The 20853-nt window shown below is 43.6% G+C and overlaps 1 protein-coding gene across 7 annotated transcripts in view; it reads right to left on the minus strand.

The window, feature by feature from the left end:
- sipa1 (signal-induced proliferation-associated 1) overlaps window positions 1-20853 on the minus strand; it is a 38694-nt gene that overhangs the window by 10826 nt on the left and 7015 nt on the right. For 3 of the 7 annotated variants that reach the window (XM_082548028.1, XM_082548024.1, XM_082548022.1), the window contains exons 2-10: window positions 6500-8109; window positions 5743-5867; window positions 5476-5664; window positions 3890-4064; window positions 3459-3562; window positions 2367-2524; window positions 1454-2060; window positions 1094-1368; window positions 286-675 (exon numbers count right to left, since the gene is read on the minus strand). In XM_082548028.1, the coding sequence (XP_082404154.1) occupies window positions 286-675; window positions 1094-1368; window positions 1454-2060; window positions 2367-2524; window positions 3459-3562; window positions 3890-4064; window positions 5476-5664; window positions 5743-5867; window positions 6500-7607 (3131 nt within the window). In that variant the 5' untranslated portion in view covers window positions 7608-8109. Of the gene's footprint in view, window positions 1-285; window positions 676-1093; window positions 1369-1453; window positions 2061-2366; window positions 2525-3458; window positions 3563-3889; window positions 4065-5475; window positions 5665-5742; window positions 5868-6499; window positions 8110-8799; window positions 9004-13201; window positions 13266-13677; window positions 13762-15601; window positions 15751-20853 lie in introns of those variants that run through there. The other 4 variants (XM_082548025.1, XM_082548026.1, XM_082548027.1 and 1 more) reach the window with 4 other exon arrangements.

The following is a 20853-nucleotide window of genomic DNA, read 5'->3' on the forward strand; positions in this document are numbered from 1 at the left end:
AAAGCAATTTGAACAGGAACATCAAAGTGAGTATACAATGTCAAACATTTAAAAGTGGAGGCGCTAAATTCCCTGAAGATAAAATCAGTCCGTGCCTCAACTTCTGAACCAGAAAAGTGACATAAAAACAAAGTGACGGAGATTTTGCATCATCAGCAGATGCATTTAAATAGCCTCTATAAAATCTAGCTTCTCTTTTTTTCCTTGATTTTCATTTCTTGTGTTTCTTCATGACGCCGCCGTAACACTTCAAAGAACACCTCTATAAGTTTTAGTCGCACTCACCCCGCGTCGCAAGTGTCGCTGTAGGACAGCTGTTTTTCCAGAGAGTAGCTGCGCGGGAGCTGCGAAGCGCTGCCCTCCTGGCCCTGATTGGCCGGCTGGTCCTGCAGAGATGTGGCTCGTAACAAAGGTAAGCTGGGCATTGTGAGGAGCGAGTACGGATTGCGCTCGCTCTCCACTTTATCGCAGAGCTGCTCTTCGCCTTCGTCGGTCTCCGCCTGCGCCTCCTTTGTGTCCGGCTCCTCGACCCCGCCCGTCTTCACATCATCATCCTCTTTTTTTGCCTCCTCCTCTTCCTCCCTTTCGTCCAGCACCCAGGCCTCTCCTGACTGATTCTCACCGGGCTTGCACTCTGCATCCTTGATGGCTTTCAGATACAGCTCAGAGAAACTCCTGCAGAACATGGAGGAAAAAAACATCACACACACAAATTAATTTAAAAAAGCTAACTAAGCTGAAACTAAGATGAGATGGGAGGAAAAATATCGTTGACGTCTTTGTGAGACTTTGCGCTTTGTTGTAACGAAAGAAGAATTTTGAGCATCGGTTACATTTATCTAAACAGTCCCCTCCACAGCTGCTTCTGTCCTGCCTCTGATCTGAATGGAAAGGTGGTGGTAGCAGCAGTGCAGCATGTGACAGTGTGATTAAAGATCATTAAAGGGATTGACTTGCTTCTAGTCAGCTGGTGTGACACTGACTGCAGGCTGTAACCCACTAAAGAGTGAGAGGCGAGTAGCTCTTGTGTTGTTCCGATCTGACCTGTCCCACAAGCCCTGTTCAATACCCACGACTCCCTTCTCGTCCCCACCTGCGAGGCTTGCCGTTCTCGTCCGGTGGGATGACGGTGATGTGGATCTTGTGGGCGGTGCGGAGCAGCCTGGTCCTCTCGTCGAGGCTCAGGTGAACCAGCGAGTGCCCGCAGAGCCTCACCACGCGAGCCCACAGCTGCAGGCCTCCGCTCTCAGCGTAGCAAAACCGCTGCAGCTCCGTCACAAAGCCCTCCTCGTTCATCAGGAAGCCGGGCTGCCCCACTCCGTCGCGCAGGGGTGTGACCTCCAGCGCCTCGCAGCCCCGTGTAACCAGCTGCAGAAGAGCAGATTCGGGTGAAGGAATGAAAAAGACGTAAAATAGTCACGCAGAAATTTCGATTTGGTTCACAGTCACCCACCTCAAGCCTCTGCACCACCTCTCGTATGTCTTCTGCCTGGTTCTCCATCATGCTGATCGACACCGACTCCCCGCGCTCGTAGAAGATATCTAAGCAGGGCCCCCCGTCTTTGGGCTCTGTCACCGCCTTCCAGCCAATGACATCGCGACAGGAGCAGTTGAACACCACCTTGCGCGAGTACCTCTCGATGAGCACCACCGACTCGGTCGACACGGCGAGCAAACAGGGGAGCTTGTGCTCTCCGGCTTCCCATTCATCTATGCTGTTCACCATCACCGCCCACACAAGGGCCCCATTGCTGTGCAGCTCGGCCCCTTTGGCGCCCTTCATCTTGTCTTTGCGCTTTCCGCCAAGGGAGAGCAGGGGGAACTTAGTGGAGGAGTCTATGGGCGTGGTGGTCACGTAGTTTTCCGCCAGGTCCTTCAGGTATTCCTGACGCGTGCGGGTGGCCATGGAGCGGAACTTCTCTGACTTCTCTGCAGCATTTTCAGCGTTGACCGCCTTCGCCAGGAGGAAGTCTCTAAAGGCGGCCGAGCGAGGGAATCGGGCACCTTTGGGGAACAGAGGCCCGAATAATGGGATGTCTTTAGAGCGTGTCACAGCCACCCTGAGAGGAAGAGAAATGAGGAGTGAGGAGAGGGTGCAGCAGGAACATTCAATCTATGTCTTGTTTTGTTTTGGAGTGTTGTTGCGACAGAGCACACGCAAATACCAGGATGTGACTCTAACACCCGCAGTTTTTAAAATTTTTTTTTTTAGATCGACTAAAAATCCTTATAGCTTACTTAAATCTGCCACTTCTCACACAAAGAACCCAAATCCCTGATTTCCTTTTCCTAAGTGCTTTTTTAATTTTAGCTGCTAAAAAAATGTACAAATTCTCGTTAAACCCCTGAGAATGATGGAGTCAGACCTGTAGTAGGTGTTCTCGGTGCAGGGCTCGTGAACTTGCACGATGATGAAGACGTGCTGGAAATGGGAGCGGATGGACTTCGGAGTAAAGGGCATAGCGCCCGGCTCCTGAAACACGATCGTCACAATGTCGTTACCGATGTGGCGCTTCCGCAGCAACTGATGAGACCAAACAGAAACACAGACATTAATTAAACCAGAGGCCATTGCAGCTAATTAAACCTGAGAACAGTTACCTACCAAACAAAAACATTTAAGGGAAGAGCAGACAGATAATGCTTCAAGACAGGCCTACAAATGAAATAAGCGAGTTCATCATAACAACGATCGTGTTTTACCAATCGGCCCATTTACTCATGACTTCTTCCGTTTTAATGCTCTGTACATGACGCATTAAACGTGAACAAAACAATGACAATTAATCATGTTTATTAGAATAAATAAACTAAATAAGTTGTAAATACTCCTGCGTCTTTTCATCTGAACTTCATTAATCATACTTTGGGAGATTTGTTGTGATTTAAATCGCTTTTCTTCATAGACAAACATATAAAAATAGATTACAAAAACCCAAGATATAAACGCAGGCTTGGCTGTAGATTATTGCACCGAAGCTACCGGAGCCTAAACCGCTGCTGCTGCTGCAGAGGCTGCAGATTAAAGAGGCAATGCAGTGCCCCATCACTGCCATGTAAAATCTTTAATCTATATTAACATGCAATGTCCAGTTTCTTTGCAAATGACATCAAACAGGCTTAAACCCTAGACGGCACGTTAAAACACGACAGCCGGATGAACAGAAGACGGCCTGCGAGGCAGCAGTGAATACCTTCATGGTGGGAGTGAACACTGGGGGGCAGGATTTTTATGTCATGCTTGTTGTGGAGCGCAGAGGCTTTTTCTGCAGCTTTTACTAAAGCACGACGGTACGCAGAGAGCTACGTAATGAAAATCGTGGCTCATTCGGTCTTTTGAAGAATACTGAACAAAGGCTGAAGGAAGACTGCAATTCTGTGGAATTGTGTTGTGATACACAAAGAGCAGGAAAAGGAAACCATGTGTCACGGGCCTGTTAGGTTGTGGCTGCTGTTACCTGCTGTGTGTTGTTGGCTGTGTAGGGCAGCATGGTGGACACATGAAACATAATCTCGTAGTCCTGGTAGCGCGTGTAGAGCGAATGTGTCCCAGTTGAGTCGGCTGCACAGGTACGCAGAGAAAGAGACAGACAGGTAGAGATTTAGCAGAATCAGTCAACGTCTCTGAAGGAAACACTAAACTCAGGCTGTCACAGCCGGGATGAAATGTGTCCCGTTCGCTGTTCTCCGCTGCTCACTCAAGGGAAAACAGCTCAGAGATAATCAGCAGTGACTATGCTATTTTGCAGGCATTACTCAGATTACATGTGGCTAGATAGGAGTTATCTTCGGCTTTCTGTGGTGCACTGATGCCCTTCGGATAATCGTACTGCGACAAGGTGAGATGTAGCCAATAGATGTGGGTGTAAATGAAGTGTCTGTAGCTCACTCTTGTTGTCCAGCTGAGCTCGGTATTTTTCCCAGCCCTTCAGTCGCACCCGTTCCCCGAGCAGATCCAGAAACTTCTCAAATGCCGGCCCGGAGCTCTCGTTGTTGTACATGTCTTCCTCTGAGCTCTGCCCGGCCCGGCAGTACATTATCCCAACCTTTCGCTGAAAATTCAGCTGGAAGATAGAGAGGCACAAAAGTTATTGAGCACTGAAAAATATACAGAGTTAGAGTGAGAACTCTCATTTCTAGCCTTTATTTGATATTTTACTTTACAGGAAAAGGCAAGGGAGTTGGGTATTACTGAATGTAAACATAATCAAACTCATCACAGCTCCCAAGACTTTTTTAACTGGTCATTTCTTGCAGTTTTACACTTTCCACCCAGATCACTTTGTGTCTATACGCCACTCTGCCTTTAATCATTAGTTTTTATTAAACTCGCTCTTCCACAGCACGTCTTTTGTCCTTTCTTCCTCCCATCACCTCCAACTGGTCGCAGCTAATGGCTATCCTGATGTACTGGAAGTTTTCCTTCCCACTGTCACTAAAATATTTGGTTATAGAGGTTCGTCTAAATGTGTTTTTTTTTTTTATCTCTACTGTTGTAGAGCTTTATACCCAGGGGCGTAATATTATGAATTATCTTGCATAAATAGGCTATTGATTTTCTTTATTTATTTCAGGTATTACCAGCAAAATAGTTGCATGTTTAGTCATCGTGGAATTTACACAGATTTATTTATTTATTTTAGACCCCCCACAAAGTTACGCCGATGCTTATCCCTTACAGTATAAAGCATCGTGAGGGGACAAGTGTTGTTGTGATTTGGCAACATGTAAATAAAATAACATTAAATTGAATTAAATTGAATATATAACTTCAGATGTGGGCTAGAGAGCACCTACAGGATAATGAAGGAGCTTCAGCATTTGGCAGGTTCTGCAATGTCAAAAAAGTCAATAGAAATAAAGAAATATGGGTTTTAAAAAAACGACTTCAATGTTGGGTAATCAGCAAAAAATATTTTGCATCTCACTAATTAAATGTTTGGTGCATTTTTATATTTATTAGTACCTTTTGATTTCATTATTTAAATCTCATAATTTGTTTCTTTTGAGTGTTTTTCAAACAAATTGGGACACTAAATGTTTTGGGCTCAGGATGCGTGACAAACAAATGTTAAAATTTTTAATCACGACAAAATATGAAGTGTTAATTAAAAACAAATTGAAATTTGAATGAATCTTACTCAGTCAATAATATTTGCGATAAATACAGAAGAAAAAGCAAAGGCTCCAAGTCAAACAATACAGGAGAAAAACAATAAAGTGAGAGCTTTTTGCTTTTTACTCTTTCTGCAGCACATAATCAACTTGAAAACAATTAGCTTACAGCTCCAGTTCTAATGGAATAGAAGCAAATGTAATAACTGGGTTAAATGACCTCTTGGACAGCAGTTGTAGGCTTTTAACATAAAGTGGAGAAAAATACACAAACCCTATCTGATGCCGTTTGACACAATTTACAGTTTTCTGCCCGACACATGCAGCAGTCTTCAGTATCACCGGTGTCGCGTTACTCACCCCCTGTTCATCCAGTTTGAGCAGGGTGTCCCGCACCTTGGGGGAGTTTGAGGCCAAGCGAAGGCAGTGCTGGTTCAGCTCAGGCATGATGAACTCCAACAGCCTCTTGGGAGTCAAGCCTCTGGGGGTCGTGTGTCGAGCCGCAGAGGGCACCGACTCCTCCAGGATGGAACCTCGCAGAGTCTTCATCTGCGGACGGGATTCACACTCAACACATCCGGTCGAATCAATTTTACACACAGGACAGGAGAAGCGCGCTGCTTTTACCTCTGTGGTGCGAAATATGATTCTACAGTTGTTCTGAGCGCCGCTGGATCCTTCTTTCTCCTCTCGACGGAAGCTGATGGCCACCGGCCCGAGGCGTTCGTCAATTCCAAAAAAATTCTGATGTTCTGCGACGGCAGGACAGACAAATAAATACTGAGAGGAACGAGACCGGAAGACCCACAGTGGGTCAAACAACTATCAGAGCACCTATAAGGCTTATAAGGACCTGTACAAAAATTATAACAGAGGGGAGGTGAGGGGGATTTATATGGAGGACCAAAAATGGCAACATAATGTAAAATGTAAAAGAAAGAGGTTCAAAACCATAACTCTATTTTGCATTTTAATTTTCATCTATTTCATCTATTAAAAAAACAATCTCAAAGTGACTAATATTTACTTTAAACCACCTCTCTAAGCAGAAGACTCTACCTCTTCATATCAAGGCAATATGATGGTGAACTCAACAGTTGCTGAAAATAAAGTGACTCAGGTGCAATTACTCCTACCTACAGCACTGAAGGGAAACTGAAGGCTCTTGACCCTTTATTACTCACAACACACACAGTAAACACTCATATAAATAAACACTCACAAGGAAAGGCTAAATTAAAATAAAAAGCATAAAAAAGTGACTGAATGAATTTCACATGGCCTATAAAGGACGGGAAAATTCCTAAATCTTGGTGAGTGTTAGACTTAACAGGGAACAGCTGAAAAGTAATTGATCGTAATCCTTTGACACTGTGCCACGTACCTTTCATGTAGAAATACTTGCGATAGTAATGGGCTCCCAGATCAGCATGCTCTATGAAGTAGTTGCTTTTGCCCTGCTGCTGCACATTGCTCTCTCTGGGCTCTTCCAGGACCGAAACTGCATCGTTGGGGATGCGAAGGCTAGACCAGAGTCCCTTCCTTCCCTGGGATCGACCCAGGCCCGCCTGCTCCTCTCCTCCAGTCTCGTTGCGGAAGTGGGGGCAGCTGAGGAGGAGCTCGTTATCGTTGCCATCACCTTCATCTAGCATCATTGACTGTTCGTTGTCTTCTGCGTTCCCTGTGCTACCACCCCCGCCCTGCGCAGGTGAGGATGGGGTGGACAGGGAGAGGGGACGGGGCTGGGAGGCAGCTGAAGCCCCTGAGGTGATATTCTTTTTCCGTCCAATGCTGTCTCTGTTTGTGGCTACCTCGGTTAGGTCAAACAGGATGCTCTGCACGTCATAGTGAGCAAAGCTCCTCACCCAGGCTCCGCCCCCGATGTTGTCATATGGAACTGGTTGAGGGACCTGAGAGGTCGTGGGTTTAGACTTTTTGCTAAGACCTTCAGGCTTTGGTGGCTTAACGGGTTTTGGGCCATCCACCGTGCAAACACCTCGAAAGTATCCATCGGGTTCTGGAGGGTGTCCCTGCAGCCCTAAAAGCAGGAAAGGGTCTTTGAAGCGGAGGGCACTTGGACTCAGGGGTCCCTGGTCGTCTGCTCTTGGCTCCTGGGCTTGAGTCTGTCTCTCGAGTGATGACAGGCTGCCGTACTCCCTGTGTAACAGCACACCTGTGTCTCCCTGAACCCCAGCATCCACCTTCTCACCAACCGCTCGCGCTGTTTTCCCCCCCGCCTTCCCAGAGGAGTCCAAGTCCCCAAGTGTGACATCGCTGTTACTTCTCTGCATGATGTGCCCCCGGCCCATGGACCGCAGGGTCAACCCGGCGCGGCTCGGGGTGAGGCTGTCCGCTTCGGCCCCATCGCCGTCCCTTCTTGGCGGCCACTCCACTACACCCGTTTCCCTCTTGGGGTCAAAGTTGACTGCTGCGATAGGCGGCCGCTGATTCTGACGGCGAAACTTGCGAATGAAGAGGTCGTCTGACTGCATGGTGTCCACCTGACAAACCAACTCCAGTCCAGCGGTATTTTCTCCACTCTGCTCCAGGGCTTCCCGCTAACCCCACCCTCCCAGTTAAATTGTTGTCCCGGTCTCTATGGCGCTGGTGTGAAATGGGAACACTGAGCGAAAGCAGCAAACTCAGTCCTCATTCACACCACTTACGAAGGCTGACCTTCTTCTCCACTCTCAGGCTCTCACAGATGCTGTGTGAGACACTGCACTCTGTCAATACGTTCCCAAGTGTGGAAGATGAGGACACGCGAAAAAGTGCTCCTGTTTTCTGCAGCGGTCCATCCAGGTGTGCAGATGTGTGTTTAGGTGGTACTCCAGTTGCGGGGTGCTCCTTCCTGTAAAGGATGTGAGGATCATCACTGGAGCCTGACTCTGTGTCCTCTGATTAAGAGAGGCTCCTTATGTATCAACACAGCGTCCTTCCGTGTGCACACTTTCAGTGCCTGCGGCCTCTCTTTCGGTCTTATCCACCGGCAACCTGTACAGAAAAGAAGAGGAAGAAAAATATAAGTTTGGACCCCATCGTCACATTTTACCCACACTGATATAATCTCAATCAACAGCTTTATATTCAGCCCGTAGCAGTTCACCAGAAAAAGATTTGATAAACAAGTACTGAATTGCAACAATAAGGCAGTAAGCAGGTCTGACGTGTGTTTTATTGTTGAGTAATGCCTTGTACCTCTGTTTTCTGTTTTCCCTCATTATTATTCTTTCCTTTAGACACTTTCCGTTCCAAAGTTTCCCTAAATAGTTCCATAGCAAACTTAATACTCACCACATCCACCCCGCACACGCTCACAATAGACAGTATTAACACAGGGGAGGGTCCTTCCTGGCTTACTGACAATGTGCCAGCATACAAGCGAAATAAGTGTACGCCGTGTCTCTTACCTCCCCTCCACCCCGACACTGTGCATTCGCACACCACCAAACAGTTTTGTAGTTCACTCCCGCGCCAGTATTCAAACAAATACGTCAGTATGGACAACAAAAAGCATTTTAAATAACTGCAAATGCCGTGTTTTGCGACAGATATTACTTTCACTATTTTGAGAGTCATTGAAAGTCAAGAGGGTTTGAGAAAACGACAATGAAGCAGAGTGCTTCCCTGTTTTTAAGCCCTAAAAGAATTCATCTTTTTTTTGTTTCAACAAAGCCGACTTACCGTCAAAGTGGATTCTGTCCTAGGTACAGATCAGCCTGTTTGTGTCATCGTTTGTTGCTCGCACCCTGTTTTGGACCAAACTGACGTCAATCAACTCAAGCTGAAACCTTTTTGTCGCTCTCAATAAGGTACGAAGCTTCTTCCTGTCTAGTTTTTTTTAAAGCACCCATCTCCTCTATCGAGCTTGCAGCCTAAAGAGCAGGTGCAGCGGTGCAGAGCGCACACACATTCACATCACACTGACTTACATTCATTTCCTTCTCCCAACTCTAACGCCAACCGCTACTTGCATTAACCCCGGCCCCCCTAGAGGTTTTTATTTTGTCCCCGAAAAAGGGGTCGAGTCCCCACAGCGTGATTGTGTAAACTATTTTAGGTCCCCACAACATGCACAATACAAGTACACACAAACACACACAACACAAAAATATGCCAAATAGTGAGGAAGTCACAAGAAATCTTGGTTTCCCCTCCTTGCTGCTGCTCACGTTCGCTTGATTTTTTTCACCCAAAGAGAAAATATCAACGTGCAGTTTAAACGTTGGCGCTAAAAATGCATTTTAAAAAAAAGCAAACGTTGAATAAGGATCAAATTTATTTGTTCATTTGCTCGCGTGTCAAGATATGCTAATGAACGTGAAGGTCAGCTTATATCATCGATATGAGCACTGTGAGCAGGAAGTTCTCTCTAAAGGAGATTGGGTCTAGATTTGAAAAAGGGGAAACAATGATTATTAGACTTCTCTATTATTGTTTATTCTAACAAAGCATTCATTGGAACACATTCAACATTGCCTTCAGTGCCTATTTTTCCATTATTCTGACAATATGCTTTTATAGACATGTTATCATTGATCTGAACTGTGTTATAAACTAATAATACACTAATAATACAAGCTGCCATAGATTTTCAGAAGCTGTTTTGTGATTTCTTACTGATAAAAATTGAATCTGCGTTGTGTGCACACCTCTCGATGACTACTTCAGACAAACATGCTGTGTTTTCAGCATTAACTTAAGTATATTTAGTTGGAATATCCTCAAGTTTCTAATCCAACCTAAAAGCAATCACCATCTGTAAACACTCTAAGTGTAAATTTCTCCTCAGGTTATTTAATCCCCAAACTTTGTAGAAACAAGCCAAGGACGTGACCTCAGCATTCTTCGTGGTACCTCGAGGCTCTGCGTGTACGTAAATGTTTATCCTTACGGCTGGCTACTATCTGTAACAGTGTTACAGATACGCTGTGTGAATGAGTAATATGTGTAACTATGTGTAAATATAATATTACTTTCATATCTGTCTGAACTCGAGTGAAGACGCTTATTTTGCATGCCTGGAATGGGAAAGAGAAAGCACGGTGAAGTACTGAATTAGGGGCAAAAGTCTTCTCATTTTTAGCACCTCTGATTAAGTCGGGGTTTCCCGTGGAAGCCCAGAGCGGACTTAATTAACGCGACAATCTTAATCTAATACTGAAAAATTAAAATGCAATTCCTGAATTTTCACAAGTGCTGTTCACTCAATATCGTTCTCTGTTGAGTGCACTGTTCCTTTGGAAAACAACAGCCACGAGCTGTCCTCGTGTTTTAATTTTGAACTTAAAAACACTGACATCAAATCCGCCTGCTGATGTTTTAGTGTAGCTGCATTACATAAGGGGTTTTTTGCTCCATTTGAATTTCATCTACCGCAGAGCTTATTCAATCTATGTAAATGAACTGTTAAATGCTGTTTTACTTTCTGTTTTGAAATTGTGAAAGGTGGATATTGCTTGCACTGTATTTTAGTATTATAGTATTGTTTTAATTAGGCCCCCAGTAAGCTCCCATACTCCTCTCTTTCATGCGAGACTCCGACTCCTGATCTGACAATGAGCACCAGTTAACCGCTTTGCTTGCCTCTGTGTGTGTGGAGTGCTGCAGCTTCTGACATTAAAAACCTGCTCATGTTCCCTCCTGGAAACTTTCAGATGTTCAACACCTATGTGTGCACAAATGATCTGCGTCTATGCCTATCTGCAATCATTACATGCAGCGTCATCTGCATGCTTCACAATGCTTTGAAAAAGTGTGAGCAATCAATTCTCTCCACCGTCTCAGAGTGGGGGTGTAGATTATTGGCAGCAGGTTGTTTTTGGAAAAAAAAGATTTAAAAAAAATCGCAGATTGCTTTCATGTTGTTCCAACAACAATCTGAATGCCTGAGGTCCACCAGAAGCACTCCTTCTCTCCACCAACACACAGTGCTGGTTGAACTTGGACACTTATCAGTCGGCCCTTTGTAAAAATTCACATGTTCCTGAGCTTCTCGGGACCTCAAACCATGAATCAGTCCTTGTTTCCATAGCAACCTGCCTGGTGCCACCCTCTCTATGTGGCATGTAGTCCACCGAAGCTTTAGAACAACCCTGTTTACCGAAATAGCTCCACTTTTGTCAAACAAGCCCGCGACTGGTGACGCTCATGTTCATAATGTATGGTAAACTATAAGAACAAGACAACCTCCAAGTATTCACATGTGACACCATTGCTATTTCAGCTACACTGGCTTCCTGTTGAATTGAGTACATTTTAAGATCCTGGTCTTGACATTTAGAGCCTTGCATGGATTGGCACCTCCCTACATCTACGATCTGCTACAGCCCTATGTCCCCAGCAGGTCCCTGACATCATCTGATCAGGGCTTACTTGCTCTAAAACAGACCACGATGAGAACTAAGGGTGACAGAGCTTTTGCCACTGTGGCCCCGAGACTGTGGAACTCTCTCCCTCATACATTAAGAACTCGGTGGTTGTTTTTAAAAAACAACTCAAAACTCACCTTTTTAAAACTGTTTTTGGTTCAATTTCTGCCTGTTTTATATCGTCTGTTTTACCCTTTTATTATTTGTTATCTTATGTGCAGCACTTTCTGATTCTGTCTAGAAAGCTATATAAATAAAAAAAATTTTTTATTTATTTAATTTATTTATTTACGAGGAAAACAAGGTGGACGCTGTCATGCTGCGACTTCCTTTCATAAAATCAAAACATATTTGTGACTGATGGGATTCATATTTCTCAGTTTTTAAGAATGAAAGTTAGTAACAGACATTATATACAGTAGGTGTCGCATACATAGACGTGTATCAGAGTGATGGCCGCGGGATTACAAAAGCGACAGTTTGCACTGCAACAAAACACATCTGTGCATCCGACAATTTGTCTCGATGCTCCAGCTTTGACAAAATCTAACAACATTACAAAATATTACGGTAGCACTCAATCTGCAAACACATCACAATGTGTGACTGTTTTCCACAGTGCGCCAGCTGCTTAACATCTGCCATAAATACGAACACACGCGCGCAGTGGTGACCTTGTTAAATTGCTGTTAAATGATTATTAGGATTACAATAACTTACTTTACACATATGCGGTGCACCTCTGTACCAAATACATGTCACAGCTCATTTACCACAAATTAGTTCTCATATTTTTTTTTACATGAAACCAGAAATATTAAATGGGCGTTCCCAAAGCTCATCTTTAGGATATTTATAGGTGCTTCTCCAAATGATTACTGTAGTTCCTCATAGGTTCCCATTGTCCTGGAGTACCTGAAACTGATCATAAGCAGACATCTGTGTTCTGCTTTTGCAACGTTTTGCTATCATAATCAGACAGAACTGAACTGGAAGCAGCTTTAAAAAAAATGGCACCGAACTTGGCCGATTTGGTTGATTCGCATCTTCACACGGGTGTATTTTCTACATCTGAGGGAAATGTACAGAGTTTCTTTCATGCAAAAGAGCAATGTTTTAAACATTGCTGATATACACTTTTACAAAAAAAAAAAAAAAGCCTGCCTTTTCCATACATTTGCCAAAACAACTGGCCATGCATGAATGCACAATCCATGTCAATACAGTGCATCTTAAATTTAAAAAAAAAAAATCTTATTTATGTCAATTAAAATAATGATTAACGAGCTTCAGAGGCCATGTTGCAATGAGATAATAAAAGTTGTGTCACCTGCTAGCACTGTCCTGACCCCGGGTGTTTACTAGGCATGATGGGTGTGTTTAGCAGTTCAGAATGAGCCTTTAGGGGTGACTATGCATGGAACCATGATTAGTCCAGATACCAGAAGGGTAATGAATCTGTCTATTTGACAGACTCTCTGTATGTAGTGAAGCAAGCCTGAAACTAACTCTAATCAAAGTCTAAATCCTGAAGAAGCAGTAGATTCACTGTGGGTTTCAGCCACCACCAGGCAGTGGGGTGACTTCACATGTGTCAAAGGAATAATTAGCCACAGTAACTCTGCAACTGCAATTTATAGACACAGCACCCAAAACAGTCTCTGTTTTGGGTGCTGTGTTTTGGGTTTGACACTGAGTGAAAGGGTAGCACTGACCACGGGAGATGGAGTAGAGCCATTATTTCTGTGGCTTGGCCCTTTTAGCTGCCTCTCAAATTCTTTGCTAAGTGTTTTACTACACAGCGGATGATTCATCCATCCTGAGTCCAGGTCCTGGTCTTTCTCAAGCCGTGCCTTATATGTGTTCCACGTGAAGCCAGACGTTATATCCCAATCAGAGCAACAGCTTCAACGGAGTCTGACGTTCTGATGTTCGGACAAAAAGCATCAACATTAATTGAGCAGGTGAGTCTCCTCAGACATATCAATATAATTATTTTTCCAGCAGCTCTTAACTGATATGCACACTCGGTTACCTGGGTATTCATCAACTTGACCTGCGTTACTTTTCCAATAATTTCTAGGTTTACATTTTCCCCCCAATTTTTCCAAACCCGTAAAACACTATTTTAAAATCTCACGATTTTTCTTCTTCTTTTTCCTGTTTGAAAGCAAATCAGTCCCTTTCTTACCTTTGAACACAAAACGTCTTCAACAAGATCTTCAACAGAGCCACACTGGTGTCAAAAATACATATTCTCTCTGAAGTCACTGAAGAGAAACTGTCCTGTGTGTTACCACGACAGAGAAGTGCGTCATATACCTTGTGAAAAAGTACAAAGCAAAGAGGAACTGGTGTTTTTGTCCCAGCCCCCTCAAGTTTCTGTTTAATATATTTAGGAAGCCATTATTTGCATTTTTAATGTTTTTGGGGTTTTGTTGCTACATGCACATAAACTGCTACGGCACAAATCATTGAAAACCAGCTTAATGTTTTCCCAAGATCTACCAAGCTGAGCAATTTTATGAGCAAATATCAGTCTGGCTTAAACCAAACTCTAATATGACCATAAGTGGATCATCTCATAATAGCAGGACTGACTGAGGGTGCAATAAAAAATAACTTAGGATATTAGGCTTGAGACAATAAACAGTAACGGGAAGCTCTTTTCTCAAAAGCTTTCAGTACAGCTGATTGTACATTGATTGTAAATGTGCATGTGCATGTGATGATTCTGTATCTCGCTGGTTTAAAATCTATTAGCACTAGAGGATCCAATATCCTAACAATGCTGTTACTACTAGAAAAAGACTAAAGCTGATGCCATCATTATGATGTCGTTCATATTCTAACACAATAAGGTTAAACAGCAAGTCGCTGTCCGTGGAGATGCTGCTCAACTTTCTTTTCAAGATATAGCATGTAGCATGACACATCAGCTATCTACTCCAAATATGCACAAACGCGCCTACATCCACAGATTAGCCTACGTCAGATGACGCAGGAGTTGCTGGAAACTATGCTTGACCTCCCCCGATGCTCTCCAAGCCACAGTTTGACCACCACATTACCAGAAACTTGACCCGTAACTGTCTGGGCTGGCTAGCGCAAACCACTTCAACTGTTTGAATTAAATGGCATCAATAAAGAGCACAGAATGTGATTTGGTCATGATTTACACCTTCGTGATCTGGTTGCGTTGCCATTTAAATTGACTTTTCCCCACACGTGATCTCTGTCACCCCAAATTAGCGAAAACAGCAGCTTCATTCTCCTGCCTATCATCCAAAACTGCTGGTTGGAACTGGTCCTATATAAATAATATATAAAAATGATTGCAGTTTCTTTGTTTTTCTATTTAGTTATATATTCAGTTGTATAACCCAGGCATGCACCTCATGCTCTCCAATATTTTTTTTAAAGCTCCATTGCATCTGCTAAGATCACTGGGAGGCTGCTGCCTGCTTTTTCCTGCAGATACTCCCATGATGCAAGCGCCAGACTCCATCCCTGAGAAACTTAATAATACATGCAGACAGCAGTGTTTAATACTGCATCTCAGAACTCGGCCTCTGGACGGTAATGATCTCCGTGTTACGCATGCTAAAACAGTTTATTTTAATGCCAAGTAATGCTTCCCGCATCAGAAGCCATGACAATATATGGCTCTTGATTTCGTCGCAAAAATTAAAACCTGAAACTTTTAAGCGAAAGGGGAACGTGAACAGACTTCCTGTCATAAAATAAGCTTCTGAAAACGTAACTTATCTTTCACATTCGAGCTTTATTGCACATACTAGTATGGATTCTAATTTTCATGCTGCGAAACTGTTGTACTGAAGAGTGGAGCATTTAACTGTGTTCATCTCAATCTGAGTTTGAGGCCTTCACTTGCATCACAAAGAAGCGAGCCCCGGTCCATCACTCATCTTACAAGTGGGAAGTGGAAACCTGAGGCACAAACACTGAGGCTCGACCTCTTCGTCATATCTGAAGGTTAAACATTTAAAGGGAGAAACTGATTTTTTCTTTTAAGAAAAAGAAGAAACATATACTTCAGTTTGTAACTTTCATCAGACATTCATGCTTCAAAGAGAATTATTCTTTAAACATACCTGACCGGGTGAAAATCTTTAAGTATTATCTGTCTTTGCATAGTGCACCAGATGGGCTTTGAAGGACCATTACTGCTCTGGGCTTGGCTGGCTTAACTGATGACAGTAGGTGAGTACCACGTCCGTGTTAAGTCCAGGACAAGGTTAATGCGCCTCTTGTGTACAACGTTAGGACACACGCGGAAGTCAGAGGAGAGTCAAATTAAACATGCACAGTTTTGGGGAAGTCACGGCCGCTTGACTTATTTTGCACCGGCTCATGCGAGTCTACGTCCTGTGAAACAGGAAGAGACGAGTGACTTTTGAACTCCGAGAGGATGTGTGTCGTCATCGTTTGTACACCACACTTATTGGAGACTGGCTGCCACACTGCAGAGTGAATGAGCACTTTTTTTTTTTTTTACTTTGTTAAAGTGACTCAACCTTCAGCTCATGTGCTTTTATCGTAATTACCGCCGATGGCGCAGCCATTGCAAGCGTTTGACCGTGAAAAAAAAGATAGCCTCCCGATCAAGACGATAGAGATTTGATCTGGTTTCCCTTTGGGTGAAGCTGCAGCAATCAGCTTAACAGCTTAGCAGCAATTAGATCTGATCAGTGGCAAAAGTTACTGCAGGCTTATCAACTCCATCACGTCAGGTTGTGGCGGTCATTTCGACCTGCAACTTCTTTCTGTGCTTGGCATCTTTCAAAGACGAAGCTGAAGTTGTGAAACACCACACTTGTCGCCACAGATGCATGCAAGTCTTTCAAAAGACACTGTTTTGACATGTGACCATAAAGTGGCACACACAGTTTGACTCAGGCAGCTATTAGAAAGTGTCCAGCTTTGCAGGACAGCTCCTCTAACACCACTGTCTATCCTTATAGTTAAAAGCTGTCTTGCTGATTCTTAACCACAAGGTCTAAATCAACTCCTAACAGTGATTGATTTGGGGAAATTTAAAGCCAGGCTCAGTCTCACTCTCATTATTGATCGTTCGCAGTCCTGCTACATTTGAGATCAGGTTGCATTCCTGCTCTGCCTCCGAATATGTGACATCGAGCCAGAGCAGCTGCAGTGCTTTCAAGAGAGTAAATGTGTATTAATGTGGCTGGACTTGATTCAAAAAATGAGTACATTCTAATGCCCAACACTTGCTCCGGCTTCCTCAATCTTCCTCATGGACCCACTACCACACTGCAAACAGTGAAGTGGGCCAAGTCCAGAGGCTTCTAAGTAGATGATGCACTCTCGTTCTTTTGTGATGTGTTTTATTCTTCTTTTTAATTCAAACAGTTTTGCAAATGCTCGTCTCAACTATTGGTCCCCAAAGACACATAAGCCTCCATTCCTGTTGGCACCTGGTGCTCAATGGGCCGATTTTAACAAAGAGGATAGCTATCAAGGTGACAAGAAAAACAGCAGGTTTTTGAAGAGTCTCAAAAGAAATACATCTGCCATTACTGTGAGCAATATTTTGCAGTGACACAGGTACTCAAGCCAACAAGTATGACCTGTCAGAGCCTGTCAGAAAATTTCTGTGCAGTTCTGCCTTTGATAGTACACATCCATCATCGCTAATGGAATGAAAGAATTGTTTTTAGTCTTGCTTTTATTATGTTTTTGCAGAACTTCAAGGTGATGCTGACAGGAGAGTGGTTAGTCAGAGTTGTTGTCGGCAGTTATTTTCTTCATGACAATCGAAGTGTCACGGCTCAACAAGAAAGCAATGACTGCATCTGGTATTTTGAAGCATGAGTGACAAAGTATGAAAAATGCAGTTCTGCAACTGGACGCTAAAGGCTGGTTTAACGAGCCAGTAAACTCCAATGGACTTTCATGTTAAAATGTTAAAAATTTCAGTAGAAATAAATTCAATTTGATTCTGTTCGCTTGTATTTATATAACGTCAAATCACATCAACTGTTGGGTACGGTGGCCCCTAGAGACAAAGCACGTACAAACTCCAAAACACACACAAACTCCGAAGCACGTGCAAACTCTGAAGCATGTGCAAACTCCAAAACACAACGGAAGTGCTCCAGGACGCTAGGGGCAGTGTTGAGCTTCTCTCTGAGCAAAGCACACTGACTGTTAGCTAACGTCAGATTTGACTCCATCATAAACCAAACGTTCATAGTAATTAAAAACAAATCAAACAAACAACAGTTTGCACATTACTTTTCTTATAAAGCGTGGTTGTTCTATCCTTGCAGGTGTTTTCCGCCGGTATCCAAGTCCATGTGTTTGCAACAAACTTGCTGTTTATTTTGCAAATCGAGCTCAACACTGCCCCTAGCGTCCTGGAGCACTTCTGTTGTGTTTTTGAGTTTGTATACGCTTTGTCTCCAGCTGGCCACCGTAGGTCGGGTATGATTAAAACCCCACAATAGAGAAAAAACAAAGAAAACAATCAAACAAGCCCCTGTGAGCAAGCACGGCGACAGTGGGAGGGAAAACCTCCCTTTTAACAGGAAAAAAAACCCCTCTGGCTGAACAAGGCTCAGTGAGGGGCTGCAACCAGCTGGGGGTGAGAGGAGGGAGACAAGATAAAAGTCAAACAAGTTCACTGCCTGGCACAAGAGATGACTTGGGTCTCTGGTTGCAGTGGTGGTGCCTTTTTAAAAAATGTTAATTTAGCTAACAAAACAATATTATGGCTTGCTGTGCAAGTGTCTGTGCGTTGTGCCCATAGAACCTATGTATGTGGCTTGCTTAACAAACCTGTTAGCGTGAGCTGATAACTCAGCTCATCACTCTTTCTTCAACATATTGCTGTAAGAAACCAACATGACCACAGCCAGAATACTGAAATTGAGGCTCATGAAATCAGTAGATGAGGTCATAGTCACTACATCCATCTTTTACCTACAGTCTATGACATCAAGACTGTCTGCTTGCTTTATTGTTCTGTCGGGTGTACTTAGTTCAGTGAGAACTTAAATGTACTACCCTGCAAAATGACCAATAAGTAAAAAGAGTGAAGTGTCGTTTGTGTTTGCATCAGCTCTGCTGTACTGCACTGTTTGTTATGACTATATATGGAGGTACAGATTTCCTCTAAACTCTATAGATAGAGAGGCCACTCAACACAATTTAACAGATTTCATACTTCAAGGAGAGCTGTTCTCCCTGAAAGACAGAAAATGAGTCTATTACATTATTAATAGGACGGGGTAAAAAGGGGCGAGGGTTTACCATGTTAATTATTCATTGTTTGGTTGCTCCCTTGTCCATCCACGCACACACACAGCAATCACTGGAGCTTTATTTGTTATGATTTTTTTATTTTTTTAAATCTAAGACTGCGCCCGACTTCTCTCTCTGTACACGTGCCTCGTCTCTTACAGTAAGCAAGTATGGTTAAGGTCATCTAACGTGTGACTCCAGTGGTGTCTCGTCCAGTTTCAGTTCTTTTTTGGCCGTCTTTTTGTAAGCTGAAAAACAAGCTGCTAAAATGGAAGAAGAGGCTGTCAGAGCACAAAGTACAAATCTGAAAGTTTCACAAATCACTGCATTTGGTGATCATTTTGCATTATTTTAATTGCCCGCCTAAATGCAAAGAGGAAGTATGCTCCGAAAAGCCTTTTCTATAGTATTACAACCTACAGGAACTTCCTCTTGCATTAAACAGCGCAATGCACAACTCACGCACTCTCATGCACAAATTTTCTTTCTATCACAACTGTGGTGCTGTTTGTCCACAGTTAAATAAAGATACTTAACTCATGCTATTGTTTTACATGTTATTTGCCATGACATCAACTCTGCGCGCTGGCAGAGCACTGCCACTTCCTGTAAATCTGAAAATACACCTTGTGGCACACCACGAGAGAGACGAAGGCAGAGAGGTTTAAGGCACAGATGCGAGAGGTACTTTGAGAGCATGTGTGTCTTTGTGTGCGTCTGCTGACTCTATAAAACAGTGTCCTTATAGATGTTGCACGCTGTCCACACAGAGACAGGAAGAGCAGCTGTCCCCCTGCAAATGCCCCGTTTCTGTGTGCCTGGGTTTGTGTGACAGAGAAAGGAACTGACCCTCAGCTTCATGACTGTATCTATTATATTGAGGCTCAACGGTTCACTGTTACCCCTCCGTCATCTGTGCAACCAGCTCTGAGGCAGAGGAAACGAGATTGCTCAATATTGCTTTAAAGGCATGCTGAAGAGTAACTGTACACTGTCTACTTCCAGAGGAAGAGACTCCGACATCCTCTGCTTCCTCACTGTCCCTGCTGTAAAGACACATAAAATAGCTGCAATGCCGATGCCCTGAATTCATCACACGTTTTAAGCTCAACATCTTTGTTTACTGGAGCAAATCGAATCAAATGCCGTCCTCACTCACTCTAAATAAGCGTTGCTTATGACTTCGGGGTACAGGAGTCAGTAAAGGCCACGTTTAAATGGCTGCCATCACGCTTACAAGCTACACTGGTTCCATCTACGCTCATTATGAGCTCAGAGGACACAAATTGCTATCATTATTTGGAGAAATAGACTAATGTCTCTCACAGATGCGCGGGCATCTGTAAAGCCTCACATCAAGCCATTCTCCCTGCTTGTGTAGCGACGTCTTCGATACGGAAATCAAGCTCGACCAAAGTACTGAAAAAAAAAAAAAACACACACAAGGAAGTTGTCGTTTCCATTTCCCCCTGGATAATACGATTTGTCTTTTGTGCTAAAACATTTCAATATTGTAAGAAATCCACAGCTATGAGCATCATTATATGTAAATGTTGCAGCTGTAGTGCAGAGCTCGATTCCCTTCAACCAGCACCTCTAGAGCAAATATTCTAAAGCAAAGTTTTGCCCTGATGCTAATGCAGCTACTTACAAAGAAGACCAACATATGTGTGAAAATATGAAGCCAAACCCTGCTGACAAACTATTATTTTGCACATGTGAACACTGCGGCTACCTTGCTGCACTTTGCAGCCAAACTACTGCCTGGTGGCACTTGTTTTATTTGCACCAGCGTCACGGCACTTTCTGACCTAGATAGAAAAAAGGGAAGCAAAGAGTAGCTCATGCACCAATATGTTAAGTACGATGACGCAAACAGCGCGTTTACTGAAGGGTTTTGATGTGATGCTATGTGCGTAGGGTACAGTCAAAACAGGGAACATGTTCCGTACATCTGTGGCTTTCCACTTGTGAATGAAAATGCACGCTGTGCATTCTGGGAAGTGTGCAGTAATGGGGATTGGTGATTCACCGGGCCACAGACTGAATCTGCTTAAATCTAAAGTATGTAGAGTGTATT

This window comes from Aulonocara stuartgranti (genome assembly GCF_965226115.1).
Source record: "Aulonocara stuartgranti genome assembly, chromosome: 10".
Taxonomy (NCBI): Eukaryota; Metazoa; Chordata; class Actinopteri; order Cichliformes; family Cichlidae; genus Aulonocara; species Aulonocara stuartgranti.